The following is a 24,192-nucleotide window of genomic DNA, read 5'->3' as shown; positions in this document are numbered from 1 at the left end:
CTGGTAATTATTCTACTATACATGTCTTTCTCATCAAGTGGAGCAAGGAAGTCTTAGTGTTCCAGCACTGTGGGCTGCTTGGCAGGAGTGGGCTGGTTTAATGATCTACTTCAGCTGTGTTCACTGGGTCAGTGAGCTCGGCATCTGCCTCTCTGTCTGCATGCTGTCCTGGGCTGTAATCCAGACCAGGTGTGCAGATTCATGGGGGGGGGGGGGGGGGGGGGGGGGGGAGGGGACAAGCAGCGTCACTTCAATGAGAAGGTGGAGCCAGTGGCCTGTTTTTCATCTTGATGATGGTGTGCAAGTCTCTCTCTAGTTACCCAATATGAAGTTTACTCTTTATCTCTTTTCTTTTCTCTTTATTTTTTTTTTTTGTCTAAAGTTTTACATATGTCTCCTTTTTCCCTGCTTGACTCCCTGCCCCCTAGCCATTCCCACTCTAGGCAAACCTCCATCACCCTAGTGTCTGTGTCCATTGGTTATGATAATATGCATGCATACAAGTCCTTTGGTTGCTCTCTAACCCACACCTCCCCTGTCATTTGTCTCTGGATCTATTCTTGCTCATCAAATTATGTTGACCATTATATCCCACATATGAGTGAGATCATGGGATATTTATCTTTCTCCAACTGGATTATTTTGCTTAGCATAATGCTCTCTAGTTCCATCCATGCTGTTGCAAATGGTAAAAGTTCCTTCTTTTTTATAGTGGTATAGTATTCCATTGTGTACATGTACCACAGTTTTTTAATCCACTCATCTGCTGATGGGCACTTCGGCTGTTTCCAAATCTTAGCTATTATAAATTGTGCTGCTACAAACATAGGGGTGCTTATATCCTTTCTGATTGGTGTTTCTGGTTTCTTGGGATACAGTCCTAGAAATGGGATTACTGGGTCAAATGGGAGTTCCATTTTTAACTTTTTGAGGAAATTCTATACTGTCTTCCACAGTGGCTTCACCAGTCTGCATTCCCACCAGCAGCGCACAAGGGTTCCTTTTTCTCTACATCCTCGCCAGCACTTGTCCTTTGTTGGTTTGTTGATGATTGCCATTCTGACAGGTGTGAGATGGTATCTCATTGTTGTTTTGATTTGTATCTCTCAGATGATTAGTGACTTTGAGCATGTTTTCATGTGTCTCTCGGCCTTCTGTATGTCCTCTTTCGAAAAGTGTCTATTTAGATCCTTTGCCCATTTTTTGATTGGATCGGTTATCTTCCTTTTGTTAAGTTGTATGAGTCTCTGTAAATTTTGGAGATTAAACCATTATCTGAAATATCATTGGCAAATATGCTCTCCCATGCAGTGGGCTTTCTTGTTGTTTTGTTGATGATTTTTGTTGTGTAAAAGCTTTTTATTTTGATGTAGTCCCATTTGTTTATTTTCTCCTTAGTTTCCATTGTCCTAGGAGCTGTGTCTGCAAAGATATTGCTACAACATATGTCTGCCATTTTGCTGCCTATGGAGTCTTGTAGGATTTTTATGGTTTCCTGTCTTACATTTAAGTCCTTTAGCCATTTTGAGTCTGTTTTTGTGTATGGTGTAAGTTGGTGATCTAGTTTCATTTTTTCGCATGTATTTGACCAAATTTCCCAACACCATTTATTGAAGAGACTATCTTGACTCCATTGTATGCTCTTGCCTCCTTTGTCAAATATTAATTGAGCTTAATGACTTGGGTCGATTTCTGGGTTCTCTATTCTATTGCATTGGTCTTTATGGCTGTTCTTGTGCCAGTACCAGGCAGTTTTGAGAACCGTGGCTTGGTAATATAGCCTGATATCTGGTATTGTGATCCCTCCAACTTTGTTCTTTCCCAGGATTTCTGTGGCTATTAGGGGTCTTTTTTTATTCCAGATGAATTTTTGGAGAGTTTTTTCTAGATCTTTTAAGTATGCCATTGGTATTTTAATGGGGATTGCATTAAATCTGTAGATTGCTTTGGGTAGTATGGACATTTTAATGATGTTGATTCTAACAATCCATGAACATGGTATGTTCTTCCATTTGTTTATGTCTTCCTATATCTCTTTTTTCAATGTCCTGTAGTTTTCCGAGTACAGGTCTTTTATTTCCTTAGTTAAATTTATTCCTAGGTATCTTAATTTTTTTGGTGCAATGGTAAATGGGATTGTTTTTTTCATTTCTCTTTCTGTGAGTTTATTATTGGTGTATAAAAAGGCCATAGATTTCTGGGTGTTAATTTTGTATCCTGCTACATTGCCAAATTAATTTATTAAGTCTAGTAGTTTTTTGATGGAGTCTTTGGGGTTTTCTATATATAGTATCATATCATCTGCGAATAAGGACAATTTTACTTCTTCTTTTCCAATTTGGATGCCTTTTATTTCTTCTTCTTGTCTGATCACTATAGCTAGCACTTCCAGTACTATATCGAACAGGAGTGGTGAAAGTGGGCATCCCTGTCTTGTTCCCATTCTCAGGGGAAATGAGTTTAGTTTCTGCCCATTGGGTATGATGTTAGCTATAGGTTTGTCATATAAGGATTTTATTATGTTGAGGTATGATCCCTCTATTCCCACTTTGCTGAGAGTTTTTATCAAGAAAGGATGTTGGATTTTGTCAAATGCTTTTTCTGAATCGATTGATATGATTATGATTTTTGTCTCTCAATTTGTTTACATGATGTATCACCTTTATTGATTTGCGAATATTGTACCATCCTTGCATCCCTGGAATAAATCCCACTTGGTCATGATGTATGATCTTTCTGATGTAATGCTGGATCCAATTTGCTAGAATTATTTTTTTTAAATATATTTTATTGATTTTTCACAGAGAGGAAGGGAGAGGGATAGAGAGCTAGAAACATCGATGAGAGAGAAACATCAACCAGCTGCCTCCTGCACGCCCCCTACCGGGGATGTGCCCGCAACCAATGCACATGCCCTCGACCGGAATCGAACCCGGGACCTTCCAGTCCACAGACCGACGCTCTATCCACTGAGCCAAACCGGTTTCGGCCAATTTGCTAGAATTTTGTTGAGATGGGCCCTGCGCCTTCTCACAGAGCAGAAAGAAGGAACAGCTGAATTGAACAATATCCACCCGGAATTGGTGAATTAAACACAGATGGTGAGGCAATCCATGGATGGAAAGGTCAGAGATAGCCTGGAGAGAGCGCTGCCTCCTCAGATTCAGCTGGGTGTTTGTTGTTTGCATTTTTTGGATTAGTTGTTGTTTGTTGTTTGCATTCATCTCAGAGTGTTTGTTGTTTGCATTTTTTGGATTAGCTATTGCTTTTTTGGAGTTTTCTCTCCATATACATATATTTTTCCCCCTTCTTTTTTCTTCTCTTTCTTTTCTCTCTTACATTTTTTCTTTTTCTCAATATCATTTTTCACTCTTTTCTTTCCCCTAATTCTCTTTTCTCTGGTGGTCACCTTTATTTGGGGTTATTGGATTCGTGAATACATTTGTGTTTGGTGCCCTGTGCGTTGGTGTCTTGTCATATTGTATTTTGTGAATTATATGACAAGACTATGGTAATCAAAGCAGCATGGTAATGGCATAAAAATAGATACAAAGATCAATGGAACAGAACAGAAAGTCCAGAAATAAATCCACACTATATGGAGAAATAATGTAACAAAGGAGGCAAAGGTATAACCATTATGCTGTACACATGAAACTAATATAATATTGAATGTCAACTGTAATTGAAAAAAAAATTTAATGTTTAAAGTTCAGAACCTTTTAGCAGTAGTCTCACTTTTGAAATTTATTTCTCAGATACAAAAGCACTAGTAGAAATGAAAATGTTTTTTACGAGACTTTACTGCAGCATTTTTTGTTGTGGCAAAAAAAAAAAAATCCAAAAATTTGAAAACAAATAAAACAACCTGCATGTCCATCAATAGGGGAAATGTTGAATCAACTGTGATGCACTCACAGGAGTTAGACTTACATCTACTGGTCTGAAGAGACGTCCATAAATCTCACTGTTAAATGAAAAAAAGCTGCTGAGTAATAGGTATAGTACATTAAAATTTTTTGTAAAAAGCTGGAAAAAGTACATGCATATATAAATATATATGTTCATAAGCTTTTGTTTGGAATGTCTAAAGGCACAGAAGGCTACATAACACTGTTTCCACTCGTTAGTCTAGGCATTTGGACAGACTTAGAGGGAGATTAATTTGTTTATTTCACTAAATGTTTATATTGCTTGAGTTGTTACAGCAAATATGTTATTTTGTAACTTCAAAAAACCCAATAAATAAATTCGATATAAAAAAAAAAGTTATAACACTCCTCTCAAACAAACAAAATAAAAACCATTTAAAAATAAGGGAAAAAAAGTAAAAATTCTTGGCCCTTTTGTTGCTTTTTCAAGGCAATAATTGCCATAAAATTTTCCACAGAGTAACTAGAAAAATAAAAATTCTCTATTTTTTTTTTTTTTAATGTTCCAGAAGTGCTCTGACCGCAGCTTTGCCGAATCATCCCCATGTGTAGAGTTGGCCTGTTGTCTCACCCTGCTCCTGCACCATCTAAATGTATAGGCACCTGTGGCTGGTCAGGTGGTGTTTGTTCCTAGGCTGTTCTGTTGTTGGTGTGGAAAAAGGCAATCATATATGGTTGATGGCAAATATTTGAGAATAAAACCATCTCAAGTTTTCCAGCTGAGAAGTAAACTTGCACCACAGAATTACTTATTTAACAAACACTTTTAAAGTACTTACTCTGTGCTCGGGGTTGTTCTGGTTTCCTTGAGTTAGGTACAAGTATTCTCCCCATTTTACAGATGAAGTAACAGAGGTACAGAAATCACCCAATAGAGAAGTAGCAGAGCCAAGCTTCAAACCCAGAGTCTGCTTAGAGTTGATATCAGTTGGGGTTCTCCAGAGAAACAGAACCAATCAGGATTGGCTTATGTGATTATGGGGGCTGGCAAATCTGATATGTATAGGGCAGGCAGGCAGGAAGTGATACTGAGGTCTTAAGACCGAATTTCTTCTTCCCCAGGGAAACCTCAGTTTTTCTCTTAAGGCCTTTCAAGCGGTTGGATGAGGCCCATCCACATTATCAAGGAAGTCAACTGATTGTAGATGTTAACCACATCTACAAAGTACATGCACAACAACACTTACAGATGAGTGTTTGAATAACTGGGTACTATAGCTTAGCCAAGTTGATGCACAAACATTAAACATCATGGGGTCCATACTTTTAAACACTACCCCAAACTAAGAACCTTACATGTTGGATCTAAAATTTACAATAAACTAAAGATAATTTAGTAATGGGCTACCCCATTACAAAATGGTGCTCCTCACCTAATTGAAAATAGAATCTGAATCTCTTTTTCAATCCACGTAGCTTCTAGCACAAAATATTGCTCCAAGTAAGTGTTCAATAGATAATATTGAAAGAATGAGCAACTGAATTATTTAGGTGATATTTTATAAGACTTTCCAGGCATTGAGAACTCTGGCTCCCCTTTTAAATTTAAAATAATTTTGCCCAAGTGACATACAGGTTTTTATGAATTACTATATTTTCTTGTAATTCAAAAATGGAGAATAACTGCATAAACATTCTCTTTTTGATACTATTCCTCAGTGATCCTATTTAATAGGAAATAATGCAGATATATATTTTTGAATTTGTCTAAATTAGACAAACTTAATTCATAATAATTAGCTCTATTTGTAACCCTGAAAAATATAACTCCCTTTTCAAAGGAAAAAGAAGATTCGCAAGCTAATCATATTCTCAGAGTTCTGTGACCCAGAAAGGGTTAAGAACTGCAGTGCCACAAGTCTCCATCACAGACTGTCTGTTCTGGCTTCTCCAGAAAAACACACAAAGCATCTCCAAAAGAATCTTCCATCTAAATCTCAGGAAGGTCAATGGCATTTTTCTCTACTTTTATTTGCAGTGTTTATTCTGCCCTCCTTCTAGCCCCTCACACACATAACCAATTATTCTCCACCTGCTGCCAAACTAGCAAGCGCCTTTACACCTGTATCCGCACGCTTTTCATTATCGGGTTGAGAAAAACATTGATGATAATGTAGTTTTCTGCCCATTACCTGTCTCTAATAACATGCTTGTCATCATAATTAGTTTCACCATCCTTGGCTTGCTTTTCTGTCATTTCTTTCCCTTGAGTTCTGTTAATACCAGAAATTGGCTGCTACACTATTATTCTGGTCTGTGTAATGGGGCTGACAGCAGAAGTATTATGCCTTTTTTGACAACTGGATATGATTGGTAAAGGTGTGAAGAGGAACTGCTAATACTTCTCAGCTCTATTATATTAACCTGGAAGGCATTCTACCCATGAAATGAATCCAATATTAAACTGCCTGTTTTATGAGTTTTTCTTTAATAAATTTTCTAATCTTTACAATGTTTTCATAGCTCCCGTATTTTCTGATCTCTTTCCTGAGATTAATATGGCAACTTCATTATATGAAATTGTTTTATCAGATTTTCTTTATTTTTCAGAAAAGAGAAAGAGAAGGAAAGACATATTTGTGAGTTTCTCACCTTTATCCTGTGTTCCTCTCCCAGTGTCTGACTGATGCTAGGATGATTAAACAAGGTTTTGCATAGAGACATAATCCAAAGACAGTGCTATTGATATGCCATCAAAAAGTCACAAAGTCCAAATAATAAATAAATAAACCCTCTACATGTTGAGGAATTCAGAGATGATCCTGGAGGGCAATAAGCAAGGAAGCCACAAGGTCCAATGTATACTCTAGAAATATTGCTTGGGTAGCCATAACATGGACGATGCTGCATTTGCAGAAGGAGAGACTCAATTCAGGAGGCCACTGCAGTGATTGGGGCATAAAGGCCTAGGGCAGGGCAGTAGCAGGAGGGATGGGAATGAGAGGAGATTCAGCCACTATTCAGAAGGTAAAGTAGCAGAAGTTAGTAACTAATAGGATGTGAAGTGCAAGAAATAACAACAACTACTACTTAATGAGCACTTCACATGTTTCAGACCATAAGGTAGGGCTTTCCTTCATAATCACATGTATCCTTGAAATACCTTGAGGAGTAGTATTATCATGTTTTATAGATGAGGAAACCAAGACATTGTGGGACTAAGTAAATTGCCCAAGGTCATATGACAATTAAGTGGTAGACCCAGACCAGTATGACTCCAAGTCCAAACAACTATGCACTGTGTGATAGGAAGACTCAAAGATATCTCTAGGATTCTCTAGGGAAGGCTGGGAGTCTGACAGTATCACTAAGTGAGGAGCAGAATATAGAAAGAGGTGTTCAGTTCAGTAAAACTCCACAGTCAAGAGCAATGGTTAAAGCCAGGGAGGGCAAGCAAGTTACACATTTTGCTAAAAGACTGCCTCAAAATTAAAAGTTGTTCAATGAAGTGGTAGAAATCAAGAAGCACAAAAGGCTCAGGATGAAGCATGAGACTGCATTCATGTTGAATGTATGTTTTTGACCTTTGTTTTTTGAAGATGACTATAATTATCTGCTTAATGACACAGAAATAGTCTCAGCAATTATTAACTAAGTGCCATCCCCACAGAACCTAGGAGGTTCGATAAAAGGAGGCATTTCTTTGGCCTACACAGTTTCCACCCCTTAAACAGCTTGCTGCTGTTGGATTTACCCATCCCTGTCCTACCTTGAACCTTGTAACACCAAAAAGGTTTAAATAAGAAAATGGTATACCAAGATTTGAAAAGTTTTTAATGTATTGCCTAGTTTAAGGCTTCATGAAAATATGGGTAGCAACATAATATAGTGAAAGATAAACTAGACTTAGAATAAAAAGATTGAATGCCCTGGCTGGGTAGCTCAGTTGGTTAGAATGTCAGCCTGATGCACCAAGGTTGCAGGTTCAATCCCCAGTCTGGATACAAACAAGAATCAACCAATAAATGCATAAATAAGTGGAACAACAAATAGATGTTTCTTTCTCTCTCTCTCTCTCTCAATAAACTAAAAAAAAATTTTTTTTTCTAGAATAAATAGATTGAGTATGAATTCTGCCTGGGATAATGTAGTTTTATGACACTGGGCAAATCACCCATGGATCTCTCTGAGCCTCATTTTCTTCTTTTGAAAATTGAGGTTAATGATAGCTTACATAGGGTTTCTGTAAGTATTCAATTAAATAATACATGCCAGGGTATCTAGTTCAGGGTTTGGAACACTGCAAAAACTCAATATATTCCAACAGCTTCCCTTCTACTCCTTATGGAAAAGAGCCATGGTACATGTTGTGTGTATGATAAATAATTAATAAATATGTATTTGTTATCATTTTAAATACACCTATGCTGTGCAGTAGCTGGTTTTGAATCAGAGTTTATACCATTGATGCATGTTAAACATTTTTTAAGATGACAACTAACGTTTTGAAAATACTATTAAGCTTATATGATCAAAAATTCTACCCAAATAAGTAAACAGCAGTACAAAAAAAAATCTTATTAATGACAGGTAGAGCAGCTTAGTTTGACAAATCAAAGATAAGCTTCACCATCACACCCTCTTGCTGAATAGTGTGAGGGGGAAAAAAAACACACTCTCTGCCTCTTGGGAAATTTAATTGTCCTGATCTTGGCAGGAAACTTGTAACTATTGTATTTATTTACAAAACTTAGCATTCTCAAGGGAAGAGGTTATATAAAGATTATGGAAAAGAAAATTGCAACATATGGCTGGGTTCTCACTCCTTGCATTGCTCTTGCCAGAGTCCTCCCCAGGGCTGGCCCCACTCCGGGCAATCCCAGCAGGGCTGGTTCAATCTCAGGAGCCCTTCCAGGCCCACTGCATGACCTCCCATGTATGGGAAGTTTCCCCTGCTTCCTGCTTATGTTTGAATCTCCACCTGCCAGAGTAAGGGAGCCGGCCTCACATCTGGTTTGGTCTCTAGTCCCAGGCTTGGATAATAGTAATCAACATGTGTGTCTCCCTCTTTCTCTGTTTCCATCTTCCCATTCCGTATTTTCCCTTTCCTCCCTCTTAATTTCCATCTCCCACCCAGCTCCATGTTTTTTAATTTCTCTATGTTTCTCCCTCTCTCTACACATACACATCTCAATAACCTATGTACTAGAAACTGGTAAAACAGCAAGTGCCATTCAAGAGACCCTATGACAAGTTTAGATTCCCCTCCACTTCTGACTTTTACTCACCCAGAGCCATCTCTGAACCAAGAGAGTCTTCAACCACATTCCCAGATGGGGTGGGTAAAACATCGTCATCAAAGCTGATGAGGTCGATGTCCCCCAGAGGCTTGCTTTGCAGACCTGGGGCTGGGGGGTTGGCTGAGGCTCCTTCGCTCAGTGACCTGAATACTTTGGCTTGTGATGCCACTGAGGGTCGGGGAGGAACAGTGACTGGTTTCAGCAAAGCTGCAGGGCAGGTGGAGTTTTCTGAGGAAACTGGTTTCTTCGGCAGCAAAGGCCGAGGAGCAGGAGTTGGGACTCTCTTCCTGCCATCAGGGCTCTCAGCCACGGGCCCTCCTCCAAGAGTCTCATGATTAACACTTCGTGTAAGGCCAGGGTTTGGTTTCTTTGGCAATTCAGGTTTGGTTACTGGGATGCTCCCTACTTCTTGCAGTGGAGTGTGTGGGGTGGGCCTTTCCCCCACGGCCACCTTGCATCTATTTTCATTACAGGAGTCCAGTTCTCCAGAAGCTCTGTTAGCAGCTGGTTTGGGAGCCACAGAGGGTTTCCCCGAGGGAACAGCAGGCCTTGGGGGGAGTGCGCGGGGAGCAATCTCTGGTTTCTTGGGCAGTCCAGAAGTTTCTGTATTTGTCTGACTATCCAATGCTTTGATCCTTGAAACAATACTATTTTGGCTTCGTTCTGTGTTCATAATGTTCATCCCTGCCTGACTATCCAAGTTGTTGGTATTGTCCAACAGAGACTGGGGTCGGCTTGGGGCTGACTCCTCTTCGGTGGCCGCTGAGCTGATTTTCTGGAGATTCTGTCCTTTAACGTGAGAATCTCTGGCTACTGGTCTGAGGTTGATTTTTGATCTTGGTTTTGGCACTGGACATCTTGTAGCATTGGAATTTTCTGGACAATTGTGTTCCTCAGAAATGTCAAAGACTATTAAAGGTGCCACATTTGTGGGAAGATCACTGGCTGAGACCCCTACGGAAGGCTGAAGAGGTTTGAGAGGTGCCGGTAGTGCTGATAAAATAAAAATGAACAAAAATAAGTTGCAACATTATAATTTAAAAGAAAAACATAATAGAAGATAAACAAATTTTTAAAGATATACATGTAGAATAGCAAGAGAATTTGGTTCTCAATTAGTAAAAAGTAATTCCAAAATCAATGTGGAAATGTTTATACACAGCTTTCTGCACAGTGTTCAAATTATATTTATTCATATAAGAAACACTCATTTTGTAATAATTTAAAACACGGTTAAATATCTGATTCTCAGTAGACTTATCACACAAATAATTTCTCTCTCACTGTCAAAATCCTAACGATTCTTGCTTTACTTTTCCAAAGTAACTTACATCCATCTGTTATCCTAATACAATGCATTTAAAAAGGCTAACAGGGCAAACACCTTTAGCATCCTATCAAGTTTACATTACTAAATCTAACATCCTTCTCTAGAAGCACATGATCTCACTCATCTAGGGGAAATAATGAACAACATAGACTGATGAACAAGAACAGACCCAGAGACAAGGAGGCATGGATCAGACTGTCAGACCTCAGAGGGAGGGGAGGGAAGGGTGGGGATAAAGGGGAGAAATCAACCAAAGGACTTGTGTGCATCCATATGAGCCTAACCAGTGGTCAAGGACAACAGGGGGGCGGGGGCATGCGTGGGGAGGGGTTTGGGATGGGAATGGGGGGATGAGGACAAATATGTGATACCTTAATCAATAAAGATATTTAAACAAACAAACAAACAAACAAAAATAAAAAATAAATAAATAAATAAATAAATAAATATAACATCCTTCTCCATGGGAATAAAGGGCATCAGCAGTAATACCAACAATGAGTTAAAGGATGTTTTGTGATATGAATTAGGGTGAGCCCAAGGAAATGGGGCTTTGGGTCCTGAGAATGAACTCTTATAATCATAGCAAATCCAAATAAAGAAAGCACACATGATCACACTGACTTGGAAGCAGAGCTCAATAAATTATGTATGAATTGAAAATTATTTTTAAGACTAGAGTCTACTGATTACTTTCCTAGAACCAGGTCAGAATTAGGGAAGACAAATTATTTCCATTACTTTGAGGCAGGTGGTTGTCTATTTCTTCTGAAAAGTCAGTCTGAGTTGCAGAAGTAATAGTGTGCCTTGGAGAGGCAGCAGCATTATTATTATTTGTAGTATTCACTTGAACTTGGTTGATTTCTTTTATGACTTGTTCATAAGATGGTGGGAGCTGCAAAATAAAGAATGAAATTTTAGACATCTATGGTTGACAGCCAACATGTTAACAGTCTCACTGTTCTAATCTTTGAATTTCATTTTAAAAATAAAATGCAAAGAGATAACGGGGTACTTATTCACCTCAGCAGGAACCAGCTCACTGGGCCTCCAAGGGCCTGCTGCAGAGGGCGGGGGAAATCCCAATCCTGGGGCTGGGGCTCCTGGAAACCATGAGGCTGGCCTCAGTGGCTCAGCTGCCACAATGGTGATCTCCGGGCGCCTAGCAGACAGAAGCCTCAGTGAGATTTTGCAGGTTGGTAACAGGCTATTGTCAATTTGCAAATGTTCAAAGCTTCATGAAAACAACTACCACCCAAACAAGTTACGTAAGAACTACTGCCGTCACAGAAATGACCTGTTCGGCCTGGGCTGTCTCTAACAGTACACCCAGGCAGGCTTCAAGGGATCAAATGGCAGCCATCTTCTATGAATTTGGCCACAAAAAGTTAGAGATGTACCCTAAGCACACTTAGCTCTGCTTTGGTTGATAAGGATATGGACTTGGTAAGGTCCATACAAGCTCTTCATTCCAGGGCTCTGTTATCTAGCCTATAGACAAACATAAATATACCATAAGTAGAAAAGTGCATGGGTCAAATAGAATGCACTTGTTTAGTTTAGTTTGTTTAGTTCTCTGTTATTATAAAGTATAAACTAAAAAATGATACCATATAAATAGAATACCTTCTTCCTCCTCACTCCACCTCTGTCCTAATTCAAAGTTATCTTTAACTGTTTAGAGTTCACATGTTCATTTCTAGACCCTGATGTGTGTGACTGTGTTCCTTGTCAGTTTTGTACACGAATTTGATGATTATTGTTTAACACTGAGGAGCCATAGTGATTTAGGCATGGCTTCTTTCATCATTTTCTTAACCAGATTCTACAGTTTCTCACTCATGTTTAAATCTTACCTTCAACCTGACTTCCTAACAAATACCAACTCTGAGCTGATCAATCATCTTTCTGAGCCTCAAGTTTCTGTTCTAACAAATAATGACGGTGATACCTGCTCTTCCTTTCTCTAGCACTCTATGCCAAATAAAAACAAAACCAAAAAGCACTATCATTATCAAAACTGTGTATAGCCCAGCCAGTGGTTGAGCATTGACCTATGAACCGGGAGGTCACAGTTCAATTCCCGGTCAGGGCACATGCCCGGGTTGTGGGCTCAATCCCTAGTGTGGGATGTGCAGGAGGCAGCCGATCAATGACTCTCTCTCATCATTGGTGTTTCTATCTCTCTCTCCCTCTCTGAAATCAATAAAAATATTAATAAAACTAGAGGCCCGTTGCAGGAAGATTCCTGCAAGAATAAGGCTTCCTCGGGCCTCTTCCTGCAAGAATAGGGCTTCCTGCAGCCTGAGCAGAGAAGGGAGCGAAGCTCGCTGCCACCGCCCCGCGCTTTCCCTACCGTGGCTGCTGCCGCCCTGATTTCTGCTTTCCCTCTCTCTTCCTTCTATGCTGTCTTCAGTCTTTGCTCCAAATTAACTGCCATCTTTGTTGGGTTAATTTGCATACTCGCTCTGATAGCGGAGTGATGGTCAATTTGCATGTTTCTCTTTTATTAGTGTAGATCAGCCTCCCCTCCCCCGTGTAGATACACTCTCATGCTAGCTTGTTAAATGGTAGAACCTGCTTATTAATTACATTTGAATGGGAGTACCTAAGAACCTCTGCTTATAGCTTTTGTTTAACAAAATAATGAGTTACTAATTAATAAATTTTGACCACTCTACATGCATTAATCTGTATAACAACCTTATGAGGGAGGTCTGGTTTGTACTGCTTTAATGATGGGGATATTGAAGCAAAGAAGGGTGACATAGCTTGCCAAAGTCACATGGTGAGAAAGTAAAGTCGTGATTTGAACTTGCATAATGTCTCACTCTAAAGTCCTTGTTCTTCATTCCCAGATACCATACCATAAGAAATTTGAAAGCATGGAAGATGTTTTGTAAAAATCTATCCATTTATCCACCTGCTAATCTTTCCATCCATTCAGCCCTCTACCTGTCTATTTGTCCTTCTTTCTGTGTATTCAGTGACTCAGCCCTCTCTCTTCCCTTTCTTCCCTTTCTCCAGCCAATCATCTAGCCTAGTGGTTCTCAACCTTTCTAATGCCACGACCCTTTAATACAGTTCCTCATGTTGTGGTGACCCCCAACCATAAAATTATTTTCGTTGCTACTTCATAACTGTAATTTTGCTACTTTTAATAAATCGTAATGTAAATGTCTGTGTTTTCCGATGGTCTTAAGCTCTACAGCGGTGGTTCTCAACCTGTGGGTCACTAGCAGGGTCGCCTAAGACCATCGGAAAACACAGATATTTACATTACGATTCATAACAGTCGCAAAATTACAGTTATGAAGTAGCAACGAAAATAATTTTATGGTTGGGGGTCACTACAACATGAGGAACTGTATTAAAGGGTCGTGGCATTAGAAAGGTTGAGAACCACTGATCTAGCCACTTATGCATTCAGCTATCTATCCAGCCTGCCTGCCTGCCTCTTTCCTTTCTTTATCCTTCCACTCAATTTCCTATCCTGTCATCTATCCATTTATCTATGCAACATGTACCAAGTAGCTATGAGGTACAAAGCACTCCTTTGAAGCAGTTCCGATAATGCTTTACATGTAGCAGTTGCTTAATAAACATTTTCAAATTGATTTCAGTAAATAATTAGTCTCAAAAGAACACTTTTAGGCTTGTATTGCTTCTCCTCTCAAGCAAAGTCTCTATCATTCAAACTTATAGATTAATTCAGGAAATGTATTGATGAGGCAGAATGCTGTAATACACTGCTTTTGAAAGAGAAATATTTAACTTGCTAACTGATAATATTTTTATTTTATTATTAGCAGAATATATGCTCTCTATTATAAATATAACCATACCTCCTATCTCGATGAAGCTCACTCTGTATAGAAGTCCGAGAAGCTAAAAAAGAAAGAATACATTGATGTAGTACCAAATTAGTATATTCAATAAAGGTTTAAATATAGTATATTCAATAAAGGTTTAAATTTTATAGGGTATATTATTAAAAAAATAGCTTATACTTGATATCATATAGAATATATGGATTTTTTGAAGGATTAAAAATAAGTTATTTATTTTTTGCAAATCTTTTAATCACATCTTACATTTCTTTTATAATTAGAAATAAATTATAGTTATTAAAAACCAGTAGCTAATAAATGATGTATTTCTATATACTGGATTATAGACTCAGATATAGAAACATAAGATAGTGCCTTAAAGAAAATGTTTTGATAAAGATAGAAGAAAGAAAGAAAGAATATAAAGGCATTTATACCAGAATTAGGTTTAGAGGGAATAATATCTAAGCGGAACATGGAGAAAAAGCAGAATGTATGTATTTTAATATCCATAGTAGAAAAGCAAATCAAAATGATCTTTTCATATGGTATCAAGTTAATTACAGCATATATTTGAATTCATAAGATAGCATAGATTTTAAAAGCTCTCCAAAGCACATTCTGGAGTTCTGAAAATAAGTTAATGAATGAACAGAGGGGAAAAAAGATAGCTATAAATAGAAATTGCATAATAAGAGTATTATAATTACATGAAATAACAATGGGCAGAAAACTTCGTTACATGTCTATTCTGATCTATGACAGTACTTTTATAATGTTTGTTTATGACTCTATTGTAAGGAGAATGAAGGTGGTTAAATTTTCATCTATTTTCTAACTTTTCTGGAGTTTTATAGTCTTTGTTTTAGTACTTAAATTAAAAAATAATGAATACAAGAACTGTCCACATCACTTTCATAAACATATTTATAGCATATATTATTATATATGCAGCACTGACTTTTCCCTCAATCTCAAAAAGCTGTATTATTTAAAAATTTTCCCAATTTTATTTTAAAGTTAAATTATGTCTTAATCAGATGATCTGGACAATATGTCACATATAGGGTCACATAGTACACATATGTGCAATACAGAATTATATCCCTATTTTCAAGGAGCACATTCTAAAGACATCTTTTTTTTATAAATTTTCCTACTCTATACCGAAATGATTTGTGCACAAACAGGAATTTGTTTCAGATATTAACTATTTCTGCCAGTTGCCCTCCTATCTCCAATACTCTAATTTTTTCAATTCTTCTGATTTGTAAAGGTTGAAGGTATGAATCTTTGCTTTTTCCCTTCTATTAACTTCTGGTTCTCTCTGAACAATGAGGCTGACAAAGCTGGGGAGGCAGGGGTAGAGGTGGCTGTGACAGCTGAATCTATTCTGGGTTGGCAAAGCAAACCCAACATTTGAAACCAAAACTCTTGGATATCAAGTTGGAGGATGTCTTGTATTCATATCATTAACTGGTTTGACTTCAATTTTTATCAAAAGTTAATCCAAGCTGAGGTGCATTTTGTCTATTGGAATGAAAGGACATAAAGGCTAGAGCTCTGAGTGGTGGGTCTGATTGGTAAGGCTGGTTTCATTAAGTAAGTGGCTCATTAAGTGTGCTACAATCACATCACCATCACCACTAAAGCCAGAATCAGCAGGCACAGCACTTGTACATGACATCACATTATTCGTCACAAACATACCTCTTCCACGGGGCATTTTTGCTGTGCACTATTCATGAGTGCTAAGAGAAAAAAAGAAGGGGTTATAGAAGAAGAAAGGGAAAAAAAGAGTGAACCCAGTTGCTTATGCTCTAAAAGGAATTTGAGAGCAAGACTGTCTCACCATGCCACTCTGCATACTTCTACAGAAAGGAAAAGTTGATGAACCATAGTTTCAGGGAATAAAGAAGTATGCTGTGGCAAAGACATGTCTGTACAGACCAGACATTCACACTCATAACCACAGTAAAAAATAAAATAAAAATATACCTATAGTTTTTAACAATAGTGCAAAAAATCCCTAAAAACCATTTTGCAAAATCAATTTGCTACTTCAATAGGAATCAATATTAAAGTATACATAATACTTAAAAGGAAATTCAGTATTCAATTTACATCCTTTTAAATCAGTTGCTTGCCACTTGATTCAGCCCTTGCACACCACAGGCCATTAGTAACAGGCCCCCCTGGTTAGCAAGTGGCATTCCCACTCTGGAAGTAGCCAAATGAGGGCGAGAAGGTCTCTCACAGATCTCTGCATCCTTTCAGAAGCACTGCCTTCTCCTTTCCTGCTCCGATTATTTTTTTCACATTCACTTATCTGTGAAATCTCTTTTCTCTCTTGATCCCCAGAGAATGACTGGCACTTTTTGTCAGTGTTGAACAAGTTTAGCAGCTAGAAACACTTTAGATGTTCATGGCAGATTTTCATGTAGTATTTCACACTCTTCCTGCTAATTTCTTAACCACCCACTTAATCTATTCTCACTTTCCCAGATTATACAGATTTGATGTAGTTGTTGCCAGGAAAACTGAATTTGCCACCAAAGCCCATACAGACAGGGCTCTTAACCCCTGCCACAAACTGCTGCTAGTCTCTTGTGCATTTTGGATTAAACCACAGTATAAAGGCAATATGTTTCATTAAAGCTGTCATATCATTTTACAGAATTATTTTGAAACTTTTCTAACTAATATAGTTAAATTCTAAGTACAAAACAAGTTAATATTTAGCTGTTCATAAAATACTGAGACCTGGATTTGCAATATTAGTACTAATTAAGACTCTGCCTACACTCTGTCAGGATCATAAGCATGAAAGGACACTCAGTGATCATCCTACTCCAACCTTACAGATGAGGAGACTGAGACACAGAGAGGTTAAATGTGTTATCCCAGGGCCTACAGCCCATTACAGGAAGGGCTGGGGGCAGTTTGTCCCTGAAGCAGTTTAACTCCTGTGGAGCCAGGAGAGCTGGCTGCTTGTCTTGATTCTCAATAATTCAAAAATATCGATAAAATGATGGTCAGAAAAAATAAACACACAGAAGGATCATCTATACATATAAAAGCCTAAGCGATCATCTGACCGGTAGCTATGATGCACACTGACCACCAGGGGGAAGACGCTCAAAGCAGGAGCTGCTGAGAGACAGCAACTTTGCAGAGCACCTCTGACACTCTGTGACCTCTCAGGAAATGTCGGATGGCTGGTTTCAGCCCAATCCCCACAGGACAGTCCAAGGGACCCCATTTGCTGGAGGGACCCCGCTCACTCCGCAGACGTCCTTCGAGCCCCAGCGCTGCCCCAGGTGCGGCCAGCCAGGGAGGGACCACGGGAGGTTGGCTCCAGGGCATGTCTGGCCCATCTCGCCTAGTCCCACCCCATGGGCCACATTCTAATTAATTTTCTTTCAATGAGCACGAATCCATACACCTGGCCTCTAGTTATATTATAAGCATCCTTGCTATAATCCTTACCAATGAAAATGACAATAATAAAAAATAACTACATTTGCTTGTGACAGGGTATGAACTAGATGCCTATGACATGGTAACAAGAAGATCCATGCAACAGAAAAGCTCATGGCCTCAGAGTCTCAGAAAATCTAGGTTCACATCTAAGCTCTACCTTGTGGAGCCATTTAACCTCTCTGAGATTCAGTGTCCCTACCATCTATAAAATGAGGTTAACACCTAGCATGTAGATCATTATTTTATAATGTATAAGAACAGTTCCTGACTTATAGTAGGCAATGAATATTAGCTATTTCTGAATTTCAGAGAATAATTTTCTTTTAAAAAGTTAATGAAAGGGAAAGCATAAAATCCTAGATATATCCAGTTAGAATATTTTATGATTTACCCAAAATATTTAGGGTCATAAAAATAAATGAAAAAAAGAAAGACCTAAAGGCTTGATTGAAACCATACTCATCATGAAAGAATTTAAAATACAACCAGTTAAGGAACATTGCCTTAAAAATGTGATAAAGTCTTTCTCCTTGGCAGGGTTAGATGATTACGTCTGGGATAATAAAGCAAACATTTCAATGGATTGAGTAAGTAAAAAATTTCTCACAGCCCTAACTGGTTTGGCTCAGTGGATAGAGCGTCGGCCTGTGGACTGAAGGGTCCCAGGTTCGATTCCGGTTAAGGGCATGTACCTTGGTTGTGGGCACATCCCCAGTGGGGGGTGTGCAGGAGGCAGCTAATCGATATTTCTCTCTCATCGATGTTTCTAACTCTCTATCCCTCTCCCTTCCTCTCTGTAAAAAAATCAATAAAATATATTTGAAAAAAAATTTCTTACAATTTTTTCTTATAGAATGGGAAAAAGGGGTGCCAAATTATTCTTCATTCTGTGTTTACATGGCATCATGTGAGAATCTGTTTGTCTTCTTTAACATCAGCAATAAATACAACCAACAAATATTTCTTTAGCGTATACAAAGTAACACATAAGAATTAAAGACAACTGTGTTAATTTTTTTAAAAAGGTTCCTCAAAGCAAGAGTTTTCCCATTATTTCACCTCCTCCTTCCTTTCTGCTGGGGTTGCTTCACCAATTTCCCCTTCACTCTGGCTGCAGTTCGATCGCTCCACGGATTCCTTCCCTGCTGCTTACAGAGGCCTCCAACTTCCTCTTCCTAAATAGTCTGTGAACATGTTCAAATCTCCTCTCTGCTTGACCCTCATGTCTTCTCAAGCTACAACCCTTTCTTCTCCTATTTACCACCATATTTCATAGAAGAGTAGCCTACCACAGCTGTCCCAGCTTCTACATATTCCATTCATTGTTCAAATCAAAGTGTGGCTTCCAACTTCAATGATATACTTAAACTGCTCTCTCAAAGGTCACTACTGACCTCCTGAGTGCCACATATAATGAATGACCTATTCTCAACCACCTTGTGCCTGAACTTCCTGCAGCATTAAAAGGTATTTGTGGTCCACTCATTCTTTTCGAACTTCGCTTCCTTTGACCTCTAATACACAGCCTTCTCCTAGTCTGTCTTTCTTTTCTTTCTTTCCTTCCTTCCTTCCCTCCCTCCCTCCCCCTCTCTCTCCTTCTCTCCTACCTTCCTTCCCTCCCTCCCTCCCTCCCTCCCTCCTTTCTCTCTTTCTCCCTCTCTCCCTCTCTCCTTCCCTCCCTTCCTACCTTCCTTTCTTTTTTTGTTAATCCTCGCCTTAGGACATTTTACCATTGATTTTTAGAGAGAGTGGAAAAGAGGGGAAGAGACACAGAGAGAGAAACATTCATGTGAGACAGACACATCTCACATTGATTGGATGCCTCCTGCACACGACCAGGCCAGGGATAGAGCCTGGAACCAAAAGTACCTGCCTTTGACCGGAATCGAAACCTTGAGTCCTAGGGCCAACACTCTATCCACTGAGCCAAACTGGCGAGGCCCTCCTAGTTTTTCTATTATCCTGATCACTCTTTTTCAGCCTCTTTTTGCCCATTCCTTATTAAGTACCTTCTCCTCAAGCCCTGCATGGCACACAGCCTCAGGGTAAGCAAGATCCATGCTGAAGGATCAATGGGAAGTCAGGTACAGATTACAATCCCCAACAAAGAAGTCCTGAAACCCAAGAGAGAGGAAAGGTAAGAAGCCAGAGGACCAAGGCAGGAGCCAGAGGACAAAGGCAGGAGCCAGAGGACAAAGGCAGGAGCCAGAGGACAAAGGCAGGAGCCAGAGGACAAAGGCAGGAGCCAGAGGACAGGACTCAGTGAAAGGAGGCCTCTCCTCAGCAGGACTGAGTTTTTGGGTCATGCATCTTTTGCCCTACAGCACCTTTAAAGCATAGCTTGGTTCCAAATATCATTGCTTCCCAAGATTCTTCCTTTGTCATCTGCTGTATCCTTTACACTTTCTCTCTAAATGGTTAGCTATTGCCAGGATTTTGCCTATAACCTTGATTACCCCCAAATTGTATCTCCAGGAAGAAATTATTTTTTTAAATTTAAATTTTTTATTGTTTAAAGTATTGCATAAGTCTCCTTTTCCCCAACTGACCACTCCCCGGCCACCCCCACCCCCTGCAGGAAGAAATTCTTGCCTAAATTCCAGACCTATTTAAATGATCTCCCTCCCCTTTTCTCTCCCCAAGGGCTCTAAGACATGTAAAGCTGTCATGAACTTTTTATTTTCATATTTTAACTCCCTTCAACATAAACTGTGGAAGCCCCACATTTTTATAATTCACCACCACCAACAAAAATGAAATGTGGGGCAACATGGAGAACAGTGGAATTTCGTTCTGTATCGCCACCTTACAAACTATTCACTGCAATGAGTTCAAATGCATAGTCTTCACAACCTGTGGATATCCTAAATTCATACTGAATACTACAAATTATGTTTCTAAAAATAGTATACATTTTCCTTAGAGTGCTGATCTCAGCTCAAATAATGTGAAGAACATCTAAAATCCTTGCCTTATCTCTTTTTATAATGAGTAAGCCATGCTCTATTTGGAAAAGGGATCTTTGCTCAGCCTTTATTAAAAAGAATGTTAAGCCTGGCTGGCTTGGCTCAGTGGTTGGGCCTCGACCTATGAACCAGGTTCAATTCCAGGTCAGGGCAAATGCCCAGGTTGTGGGCTGGATCCAGTGTGAGGCATGCAGGAGGCAGCCGATCAATGATCCTCTTTCATCATTGATATTTCTATCTCTCTCTCCTTCTCCCTTCCTCTCTGAAATTAATAAAAATCTATTTTTAAAAAATAATGTTAAAATCCTACATACCAAGAGCACGTTTTAACACTTTAACCAAGAGGTAAAGTTAGTTAGTATGACTCTACCGTTCTGGAGAAATTCCATTAAGGCACTTCTACCTGTATGTGGAAGTATGAGCCAATCTCCATAGGCATTTTTACAGATAAATAAAAATACTGTGGAAGCAAATAAAAAAGGACAGGGCTTGTTTGATATTTTTCAAATCCATCAGATGTCTTTAGAAAATGGTTATATAAAATTTATATTAGATCATAGAATAGCTAGATAATCCAGATTTTTTTTTAACAGTTTAGTTCTATAAGGGAAAAAATGTTCTGAGGAACTGGCTTATCAATGAATAAAAGTTGAAAAGAAAGTTGAAAAATTAGCTGCATGTCTGAAATGGCTTATTACTCCTTAGGAGAAGCTCCTTTTGTTGGATTCTTTGTAAGATTCATCAAACACAATCACTTGCTAGAAATCTACACCATCATTTAAAATTATTAGAGAGGAAAATGTAGAGCAGGAAAAAACAAACTTACATCTCTTGATTACTGCTCGAATGGATGACAAGGGTCCTTGGCTAGAAAAAGAAAGGAAACTTATTACACATTCATTAATCCTTTTGAAGAAGAATCATTGATCATGCCAGGCCATTTCTGGACTCATATGGCGCCAAGTAGCAAGTTTGATACATTAATTACCAGTCTATTCTTTTTACAAAACACAAATTAAAAAACATTTAAAAATTGCCTTTGATATTTAAAATGTTTTATGGGGGGCGAAGAGGCTGATGAAGTACATCTGCAGTATAAATAAAATTTTGCCTTGAAGTTGTTTTCATAGCTACCTACATACTGTCTCTTCCAGTGAATTTCTTGAAGTCAGGTGGCAATTACCTGGTGCTCAAAATTGTTTTTAACCCTGCCCTCCACCTCTTCCTGTTTGATCTTGGAATTCTTATCTTCTCAGGTCAAAACAGATTATTTAAAGTCAATTTGACCTAAGCACGAACCGTATTTCCCCCTAAGATTAGAATTAAAACATCACCACCTAAAAATAAAAGTCTCCTGCTTTGATTTTTGTTCAATAGCTGGTTAGTCTTGACTGCCTCAGACTGTGTAACCTCGGGCAGGTCACAGACCTCTTCCAAGCTTCTGTTTACTCACTTGTCAAAACCCTCTAGAACTGCAAAGGTTATGTACGCTATTAGTTTTCCAGGTTGTTTGTTTATCTGTATTCATACCAGGTGGACTAACTGTTTTTGAATCATTTAGAAAAATATGCAAACATGAAAGTTTAATGCTATGATTTAGAAAAAATAGTTCTTATTTATAAAATTCTTCAGCTTTTTCAGAATAGTCTTTTAAAATTTATAATTATTTTTGAATTTATACTCTTTTAAAATTTCCACTTGTGTAACCTATATAAATACTCTTGCTATTTCTTAGGTAACTACAATAGGAAGACACAATAATATACCAGTCCATTTTATGGAAGAGATACTTTAAAAATATACTGTTCTGGCCGAAACCGGTTTGGCTCAGTGGATAGAGCATCAGCCTGCAGACTGAAAGGTCCCAGGTTCGATTCCGGTCAAGGGCATGTACCTTGGTTGCGGGCACAATCCCAGTAGAGGGTGTGCAGGAGGCAGCTGATCGATGTTTCTCTCTCATGGATGTTTCTAACTCTCTATCTCTCTCCCTTCCTCTCTGTAAAAAATCAATAAAATATATTTTAAAAATATATATATACTGTTCTGCCACACAAGAAAAAAAGAAAAGTTCTACAATACCACGAAGCTAGGACAATAATATAAAAACGTGTTTCAGCAATACTGATTTAAAAAAAAAAATTTCTGTAAACAATTACTTGAAAAAAACCCCACCAGTATAAGGTAATATAAAAGAGGTAATAGCACTAAAACCCAAATAGGTCGACTGAAGGCTTTAGGAGAAACTTCTTGGTATAAAACTGGAGTGAATTTGCATGTTGATATTGTGTCTATTGATTTAGGCACAGTAATTAAAAGAATCAAAATCAGTATTTAGAAGCAAGGACAAAAAAGCCAAAATTCCATGTGTACCCAGGCAAGACATAGGGATGTTACTGAATGTCTACATCATAATCTCCTTACTCATTAACACTGATTTGGTGTGATATTATTATTACTTAAAAACACCTTTGTTGCCTTTGTAAAGAAGAAAGGTGTACTGACTGAGGTAAAACATGGGGGAGGGGGAGTGGTATTTGGGTCAAATTGCCCAATTTATGTTGAAGTCTTAACCTCCAGTACTTCAGAATGTGAACTTATTTGGAAATGGGGTAATTACAAATATAATTAGTTAAGATGAGGTTATACTGGAGTAGGTGGGCCCCTAATCTAACTTAACTGGTGTCCTTATAAGAAGGTCATGTGAAGACAGAGACACACAGGGAAAGTGCTGTGTCACAACAAAGACAGTCTTGAGTGTCACAGCTGTAAGCCAAGGAATGCCAGAGTGCCGGCAAACCACCAGAAGGTAGGAGGAGGTGAGGAAGGATTCGACTATGGATTTCAGAGGAAGCATAGCCCTGCCAACATCTTGATTTCAGACTTCCAGCCTCCAGAACTGAGAGACAATAAGTTTCTGTTATTTTAAGTCACTCAGTTTGTGGCACTTTGTTACGGAAGCCATAAAAAAACTAATAAGGGAGAGACAGGTCTTCTGAGGTGCTGAGTAGATGTGATAATCAATTGAGCTGCACACTTTGTGCAATTTCCTGTATGATATACTTCAATAAAAAATTGGGGGTAGGGAGGGAATCTTGGCCCAAAATAGAATTTTGACTGAGTTCAGCCCAAGTTCTACAGTTCTCAAGATTTGCAGTGTCATGTTTAGACTAGATCTATAAACCAACCAACGAACCAACTGATCAATGAACCAACTGACCAACCAACCAACCAATATTTTATGTCTAAAATGGCATTTCCCAAACTCTAAAAGTTTAAAGTTCTCCTTTAGAGGTTAACGGGTTTTCTGGGAGGAACAAATAAAAAAGGAGGCCTGTGGTCAAGTACATCTCCATGAGAAGTAGTTTTGGGAGATGCTGGCTGTGCAGTGCATAACATTTCTGTATCTCAAAT

General features: G+C 38.6%; 1 protein-coding gene across 3 annotated transcripts in view; it reads right to left on the bottom strand.

Annotated features, from left to right (window-relative positions):
- SH3D19 (SH3 domain containing 19) overlaps positions 1-24,192 on the bottom strand; it is a 170,792-nt gene that overhangs the window by 41,502 nt on the left and 105,098 nt on the right. For 2 of the 3 annotated variants that reach the window (XM_054717691.1, XM_028151642.2), the window contains exons 3-7: positions 21,608-21,648; positions 14,348-14,390; positions 11,526-11,664; positions 11,244-11,397; positions 9,161-10,165 (exon numbers count right to left, since the gene is read on the bottom strand). In XM_054717691.1, coding sequence (XP_054573666.1) covers positions 9,161-10,165; positions 11,244-11,397; positions 11,526-11,664; positions 14,348-14,390; positions 21,608-21,648 — 1,382 coding nt within the window. Of the gene's footprint in view, positions 1-9,160; positions 10,166-11,243; positions 11,398-11,525; positions 11,665-14,347; positions 14,391-16,042; positions 16,084-21,607; positions 21,649-24,192 lie in introns of those variants that run through there. The other variant, XM_054717690.1, reaches the window with a different exon arrangement.

The sequence above is a fragment of the Eptesicus fuscus genome, chromosome 6 (genome assembly GCF_027574615.1).
Source record: "Eptesicus fuscus isolate TK198812 chromosome 6, DD_ASM_mEF_20220401, whole genome shotgun sequence".
NCBI lineage: Eukaryota > Metazoa > Chordata > Mammalia > Chiroptera > Vespertilionidae > Eptesicus > Eptesicus fuscus.
This window is presented reverse-complemented; position numbering and strand designations above follow the sequence as displayed.